Source organism: Acanthisitta chloris, unplaced genomic scaffold (genome assembly GCF_000695815.1).
Source record: "Acanthisitta chloris isolate BGI_N310 unplaced genomic scaffold, ASM69581v1 scaffold7868, whole genome shotgun sequence".
NCBI classification, from domain to species: Eukaryota; Metazoa; Chordata; class Aves; order Passeriformes; family Acanthisittidae; genus Acanthisitta; species Acanthisitta chloris.
The window spans coordinates 7,194-14,630 of NW_008687518.1; the positions used below are offsets into that span (position 1 = coordinate 7,194).

Below are 7,437 nucleotides of genomic sequence, written 5' to 3' on the forward strand. Positions count from 1 at the left end.
ACCATCTCACAGGCTCTTTGAAGAAGGATCAGTCTGTGGTTGTCATGGTGGGTGATAAATTTTGAATGCTTCCCAGTGATTTTCTCCCTTCACTCAGAGCCTAGTTCTCAGGATCACCTCCCCTCCCAATCTCCCTCTGCAACTTCCGTGGGCTTCTCAGCCTCGACCTTGCTGTCTGGCACACCCTGTGGGTATTTCAAGGAGTAAACAAGTAGACTCTACAAAACTCTTCTGTGTCTAGCACTGTCCTTCCTCCCTGCTCCCCCCACCCCTGGTCCCCACCATCTTCCTGCTTTCCCCAGGCACCTGTGTGCAACCTGGCTCTTCTCTGATGAGATGACATGGGATGCATGGGTGGCTGGGTGCCACTTGTTTCCACAGTCCCCGGGAGATAGTGGGTCGGGGTCTGAGACAGACATGGCACGGCAAGGCCAGGGCAGGCAGGAGTGTCCTGGGGTACCAGGCTAGGCAGTGGGGAAGACAGTGGAACTTGGACATGAGCAATGTGACCTCAGAGTTATTGTTGGCTCTGGGATGTGGTTGCTCTGCTCTAATTCTTAGTCCTGCAGAACATTGCTTGGAAGGAGCTTTTTCCTCTCCCCAAGCTGGGAATGCTCCATGTTTTCTCAAGTTAGTTTTTGATATCTCTTCCTTCTGCACATCTACTCTCTGGTGCTTACAGGCAAGGATGAGAAGATGGTCACAGTCCGCCTCCATGCTTGTCCTGCCGCGGGTCTCTTCAAACCCAGCCGTTTCTATCCGAGCAAGAACAATGTCCGGACTGCCTGGTTCATGGAGCAGAGCATCCCCAAAGAAGGTAGGGCCCGGGGCTGGGGGATCATACGGCTGTTTGTTTCAGGCAGAGACTGCATCCTGTGCCTGCAGGTAGGTTTGCTGCAGCCCTTTTCTGTGAGCAGGTTTGTGATTGGGTCCAACATGCTGTCATCTCCCCACACAGGAGCCACTGAGCCCCCGACCCCGCACTACAACAACTCCATCCTCTGCGACACAGTGATGCACTCCCACCTGCAATGCTTGTCTAATGCAGCCACTGACTTCCCAGGCATGAAGGATGGCCTGGCCCTCCTCAAAGTCTGGCTGAACCAGCGGCAGCTCAGTAAGGTATGACCTGTGCCAACGTAGGCTCTGCTTATCCGGCTAAGCTGCCTTTGGCCTGCTCTCTTTCCTGGATGGGAAGGTGGTGGTTTAGTCCTGGTGCGTGGTAGGCTTGTGGCTCTGCTTTGAGCTGTGTTAGGTTTCATGGAGCTCCATCCTAACCTGTGGGTTGCAATGAGTTTGTGGTACCAGACAGTGGTGCTTCTTTGAAAAGAACTTTGAGGTGTTGCCTGCCCTTAAGAGGACCCATATGCTTATTGTACAGGGCTTTGTCTCAATGTCTTGGCGGGGTTAGAGTTTGAGGTCTGCCTTGCTGGTGATGACAGAAGCCAGAAGCAGTCATGTAGGTGGGCTCTGGGTCTTGTCATGCCTTGTTGAGCTCTTGTTCTCTTAGTCCTCTGTTTTCACAGGGCTTGGGATGCTTCAGCGGCTTCTTGGTCTCCATGCTGGTTGCCTACCTACTGATGAAACGCAAGATCGTCAAGATGATGAGTGGGTATCAGGTGCTGAGGAGTACTCTGCAATTCCTGGGTGAGTTTCCAGGGCCTGTCTGGGCAGGGGAAGGCTGATATCAGGAGAGTTTGCATGAAGCCTGAACACAGTGGTGGTAGAGGCAAAGAGGCAGTTGTGGCTTTTCTCTCTGATGTTGAGACCCTTTGGGTGGGATGGACAGGAGGGGATGCGTCAGCAGAGCAGGCCTGGATGGAGCAGCTTGCAGAGGAGTGGGTAGGCCTCACTACATGGTGGAAGCCAGCATTGCATTGTAGCACTGTTAATGTTGTGAGACTGTGGTGGTACTGGCACATGAGTATGCCACTGTTGTCAGTGGGGGAGATTTGGATGGTGATATGATTTGTTCCTTCCTGTCTGCCCACAGCCACCACTGACCTGAGTGTGACAGGGATCAGTCTAGCGAGTGATGCGGATCCCTCCCTGGTGAGCAGTCCTCCTCGTGCCTGTGTCTGGCTAGACTGCCAGCACTCCTTGGGCAGGGATGTGCCTATTGCAGGGGTGTCAGATGTCAACGAGGTTCGTGTCCCCTGTTGTCTGTGTCACACTGAATCACTAAGGACTATGTTTGCTCTTCTAGCCTGTCCTGGATGACTTCCACAAGGCATTTGAAGTGGTCTTCGTGGATCCCTCCGGACTGGTGAACCTCTGTGCTGACATGACTGCTAGCAAATACCACCAGGTACCAAGCAGGTTGTGGTGGCACCCTGAGATGCTGTCTTAAGAATGAGCTGAGGCAAGCAGAGAGTGGTTTCATGTCTTTGAGGAGGAGCAGGAGGACTGGGAGGGGATTCAGTGTTGCTCCTTAAGTTTTTAACAGCTCCAGCTCTGAAGCTTGGGAGTGCATTTTAAGACTTAGGTGTTGTGCTGCCTTACCTGTCTTGCTTGAATGATGGAGGAAAGTTTTTTTCCTCTTTGCGGGCACCTTTGGATGAAGCCAAGCTGTTGTTTAGCAGAAGTAACTGTTTCAGGAGTAGAAAAAAACACCTTGATGTCGGGGCTTTCAAGAAGGGACTGTATGGCCAGCAGTGTGTGCTGTTTGTGACTTGGCTTCATGCTAAGGACAGAAGCTGTCTGGGATCAGGCTATGCTGGTGACCATGGAACTGGGATGCCATGGTTGATGGGGGAGCATTAGCAATCACTGCCAGAAGGATTTGCTTTCCTTCTCCCCCCACATTCATGCGTTTGCACTATCTTATCTTCCTGCTTAGGTCCAGTTTGAAGCTAAGCGCTCTATGGAAGTTCTGGATGACCGAATGGTGGATGGCTTTCAGGTGCTGCTCATGACTCCGAAGCCCATGCTCAGAGCCTTTGACCATGTCTTCCAGTGAGTCTTGCTCTGCTGGTGGAGTGATGCTGAGGGAACATGTTCAGAGGGAAATGGACTGCTTCTGGCTTTGGACTGGGGTAGATTTGAATCTACCTGGTAGGAGGTGGCCCTGCTAGCTCTGAGATAGACATTGGTGCCTCATGCATTTGGCAGTTCTGCTTTTACTGTCTAGATAGCCTGCTAGGAGGAGGTGGGCAATGCTTTGGCCTTTGGGAAAGATAACTGTCCAAATGACCAGCTTCTCCCATGGTGCCTCCAGAGATGACAGTGGGTATTCTTGTATTTCGCATCCTGGGCCAGGAACCTCAGCTTCCCAGTTAATCCATCCTCTAACATCTCTCTCTCTCAGAAAGGATTTGGTGGCAGGGGTAGATGACCAGCTTTTCTTCTTCTCCATAGCCTGAAGCATGTGTCCAAGCTGCAGGGTACCTGCAAGAAGATGCAGCTGCTGAATGAGTTGATGGATCAGGGTGGGAACTACGTGGCTGCGGCCCTGCCCTTCGTTGTCTCACTGCTGGCACGTGGTTTATCCGGGAGAGCACTGCTCGTGGCTCATTCCTTGCCCCAGATCCCTGAGGTAATGCAGCTTGGCAATGACACCGCATCCTTTGCAGCATATGGGGTCTCATGTGTCTCTTGTGGCACTGCTGAGCACAGGGAGGGGATCCTTGCTCACTGGGGAAGAGTACATGCTTGTCACCTTTGTAGGGAAGGTTCTGCACCAGGGTGTGGGGTGCAGCTGGATGGCTTGGTCTGGGCAGAAGTCCTGGCACAGTAATGGGGCAGAGGGAAGACAACTGTTTTTTTCATCAGGGAGGCATATTAAATGAGGCTTTCCCTGTCCATGCTTGTCTGGGCGCCTGGGAGCATGTAGCAGGAGGTTTAACTAACAACCTAATATCCTAGCAGCTGCTGCTTCAGCAAGCCATCTCTCCTTGTGCTTCATGTTCTCCATATTTCCATAGTGGCCAATTGATGCTGAGCCCCCAAAACACAAGGATGTTGGACCCCTGACGTTTGGGCTCTTGTTTGTCCCTGAGTTTGCTGCCAGCACACTAGAGAAGGGACCACAGGCTGATCACCCTGAGGTGAGTGAAACCCTGCTTGTGCCTAGTAGGCTGAAGTAGATGGTGTGCGGTAGTTGCAGATGGCTGGGATTGTGGGAGTGTTTTGGCTGGCCCCAGAAATGACCTGTGTCCCTGGCCCGGCTTGATCAATATTCCCCCACAGGCTCTGGAGTTCCGGACCTTCTGGGGAGAGAAGTCAGAGCTGCGGCGGTTCCAGGATGGCAGCATCTGTGAGGCAGTGGTGTGGGAGGCCAGCACTGCCTGCCAGAAACGTCTCATTCCTGAGCAGATTGTCAGGCACCTGCTGAAGATGTAAGTTGCACCAAGGAGCAGCTGAGACTGGGGGTCCTGCAGCTCTCTGGGGTCACTGCTGCTCTCCTGGCATGTGCCGTTTCCCTGGTAACCCCACTATCAGCTTTGTGTTTTGGGGAACGTTGTGGGTTTGTGTTGGCTTTGGGGAATCTGCAAGTCAATTCAGTTGTCCTTATGCTGCAAGCTGCTTCCCAGGAGAAGGTGGGGAGGGGGAGGGCAAGCACATGGTGCTGTAGCTTCTGCTGGAGGCAATGCTAAGAGCAAGAAGGCAGCACGGTCCTGCCCTTTACGTGCAACACTCATTGTTCTCAGAGCTGAAAGCGAAGATGTCTGGACCTTGCAGGACGTTTCATGAAATCCTCTGAGACCTTGTAGTGTTCCACAAGGTTATGGATCTTCCTATGGCATTGGAAAGCCTCTCTGTAGCAGTATATACCATCACACAAAAATAAGACCCCCTTGCACAAGGGGGATGCCTGCACCTCTTTATCCTGACTTGAAGGATGGGTCTGGTGAGGAAAGGCTGCATGTTGGTGGCTTTGGCTTTGAATCCTGTGAAGCTACACAAATTGCTGGGCCACAGTGGGCGGATAACTTGGGCTTGGAAGGAATACACAGAGATTGGTCTTTTCACCAGCACCTTTTTGGAGGGATTCCTCACCCTTGCACTCACCCTTGCGTGTGAGTGCTGCATGAAGTGTCAGGATGGATGGGTTGGCATGTTGTCGCTCTAATGCTTTGTTGTCTTCTTCCATGCAGCCATGCAGATATTCCAGAATCCTCTCTCTGCTACGCAGGAGCCCTGCTGGAGTCTGTGATCAGGACTGGGAAAGAGGTATGACTGCTTCTTCAGTGAGACTGTGGGTTTCTTGAGGAAGGGTGGTATGGGGAGGACTATAGGGAGGTCCTTTTAGTGGCCTTGAGGCAGCTGAGTGGTTCCCAAGAGAAGGTAGTGAGGGTAAGGAAAATTCTAGGCTGTGGGTGCTTCAATGAGCAGCACAGTGCTCTCTTAGGATCAGTCAAGCCTTTCATGGCAGCCAAGGCATAGCCACTGAAATCTTCTTGCTTTGGCATCCACCACAGCCCGTTTCCCCCTGCAAGCATCTCGCTGTTCTCTCTCTCTGTTCTTGTGTCCCCTCTGTCCACATGTCTGGGGATATATCACTGTCCCACAATGCTTCTCTGGCTGCACTTTTCTGGTCCTGTGTTCTTCAGAATATAGAATCATAGAATTCTAGGGGTTGGAATGGACCTTACAGATCATCTAGTCCCAACGCCCCCTGCCATGGGCAGGGACACCTCACTGCTAGACCAGGATGCTCAAGGCCTCATCCAGCCTGGCTTTGAACACTGCCAGGGTTGGCGCAGCCACCACTTCCCTGGGCACCCTGTTCCAGTGTCTCACCATCCTCACAGTAAAAAATTTTTTTCTTACATCCAACCTAAACTTGGCCTTCTTCAGTTTGAACCTGTTACCCCTTGTCCTATCGTTGCAGTTCCTAACATGGGCCAGACAACTGTATGCCTTCATCCCTTAGGTCCACTTGGGAAATCCAGGAGAAGGATCTTCCCTGGCATGTTACAAAGTGGTAGTTCATGCCCACCAAGCCCTACTTAGTGCTCCAGGTGAATGTGCAGCTGAAACAAAGGAACTCCACTTTCAGACAGAAAAGATGCGTCTTGGAGGCCGAAAAATATCCCTCCCTCTGATTCTGCTCTCCAGCTTGTGAAATTAAAGCCTGGAGATGAGCCATGAGCACTTTTTTTGGTCTTTTGTAAAACCAGCTCTTTACCTGGTTGCTAGATGGAAGAAGAAATTGTTTCCTTTTCCCTTTTTAAGACTGAAGAAGAGCAAATCTAATGGAAAGAATCTCCTGTGTCAGGGACCACTCACAGTCTGAGTAGAGTCGTGTGTCAGATTTGGGATGAGATGCTGATTTTCAGGCTGTTGTGTGATGAGGCTGCAATATCTGTTTTGTGTCGTGTCCCTTCAAGTTAGTCTGGGGTTAACAGGGCTGATAAACCCCACACTGAGAGGGGATGCTCTTTCCTGGAGCCTGAGGGATGTTTAGGAGTCCAATTGTTGCTAGTCCTTGAGGAACGAAGAAGAGCTCTCTGTTCTGTGTGAGGTGGTGAGTAAGGGTATGTGCTCCTCCAGCTGTTTCTGTGCGGGCAGCCTGGGGAGTCTGTGGTGCTCAAGGGACGATGGAAGATGAAAGGTGCAGCGGCTCTCGGGACAGGCAGGACGGGGATTGTCGTGTGAGGCGCTCCCCGCAGAGGGTGCTGCTGCTCTGCCGGAAAGCCCCGGCTGGCCAGATCCGCGTGGCTCAGTTCAGCCGCATCTGAGCTCTGCGCTTTGGTGTCAGTGGCGTCTCCGCCTCGTTCAGGCTCCTCTGCTGTGCTTTGTGGAGATGAAAGCAGCAAGGACAGCAGCAATTTTCCTTTCAGTGCTTCTTATCTGCCCTCCCCAGGGCTCCTGCAGTGCTCTGGATATTTTCTGTCTTTTGTCTTGCCACGCTTCACAGCTCTACCTTGGCTAAGGATGTAGTCAGTGCAGTTTTCTGTCAACTGCTGCCTTTTTGGCATCACAGTAACTGGTAGGGAGGCAGTAGCAGAGCTCTCACCTTGCCAGTATGTGATCTCTTTATTCTAAGATCATTCTTGGCTTCTTGTTTCAAAGGGTGATTGCTGGCAGTACAGCTCTTGGTGCTGTCATAGTGTCTTGCAAAATAAATAATTTTGTTTGCCACGGAAAACACAGCCTCTAGGATGCCTGTGGCTGCTGGAGAGCCATAGACAGCCTTGCTCTGGTCTTGCCTCTCTCTTATATCCCCATTTTGCCAAGTGCTCTAACCAGAAGCTTCTCTGTGGGGTGGCAGTGCTGGCTCCTTAGAGCTGGCTACAATGCCAGCCCATGAGTGAAGTGAGATGAGTACCCATGCAGGAGTGGAAGAGGTGAATGGAGAGGCTCCTTGTGTGTCCACAGGCTTTGGGGACGGGCGAGGAGGCCATGGTCAGTGTCGTGTGCTCGTACGATGACCTGAGCCGCAAGCTTTGGAACCTGAAGGAGCTGCCGCTGACGGTGACGGCTGGGCAGGGT

The 7,437-nt window shown here is 52.1% G+C and overlaps 1 protein-coding gene across 1 annotated transcript in view; it reads left to right on the plus strand.

The window, feature by feature from the left end:
* The window catches only part of NOL6 (nucleolar protein 6 (RNA-associated)), a gene marked incomplete at its 5' end in the record, with an annotated part of 25,892 nt that overhangs the window by 1,400 nt on the left and 17,055 nt on the right, over positions 1-7,437 (plus strand). Inside the window, 11 exons of the mRNA XM_009080623.1 lie at positions 683-817; positions 959-1,122; positions 1,527-1,647; positions 1,994-2,052; positions 2,207-2,308; positions 2,840-2,955; positions 3,358-3,535; positions 3,924-4,046; positions 4,189-4,337; positions 5,097-5,172; positions 7,324-7,435. Of these exons, the coding sequence (XP_009078871.1) occupies positions 683-817; positions 959-1,122; positions 1,527-1,647; positions 1,994-2,052; positions 2,207-2,308; positions 2,840-2,955; positions 3,358-3,535; positions 3,924-4,046; positions 4,189-4,337; positions 5,097-5,172; positions 7,324-7,435 (1,335 nt within the window). The remainder of the gene's footprint in view (positions 1-682; positions 818-958; positions 1,123-1,526; positions 1,648-1,993; positions 2,053-2,206; positions 2,309-2,839; positions 2,956-3,357; positions 3,536-3,923; positions 4,047-4,188; positions 4,338-5,096; positions 5,173-7,323; positions 7,436-7,437) is intronic.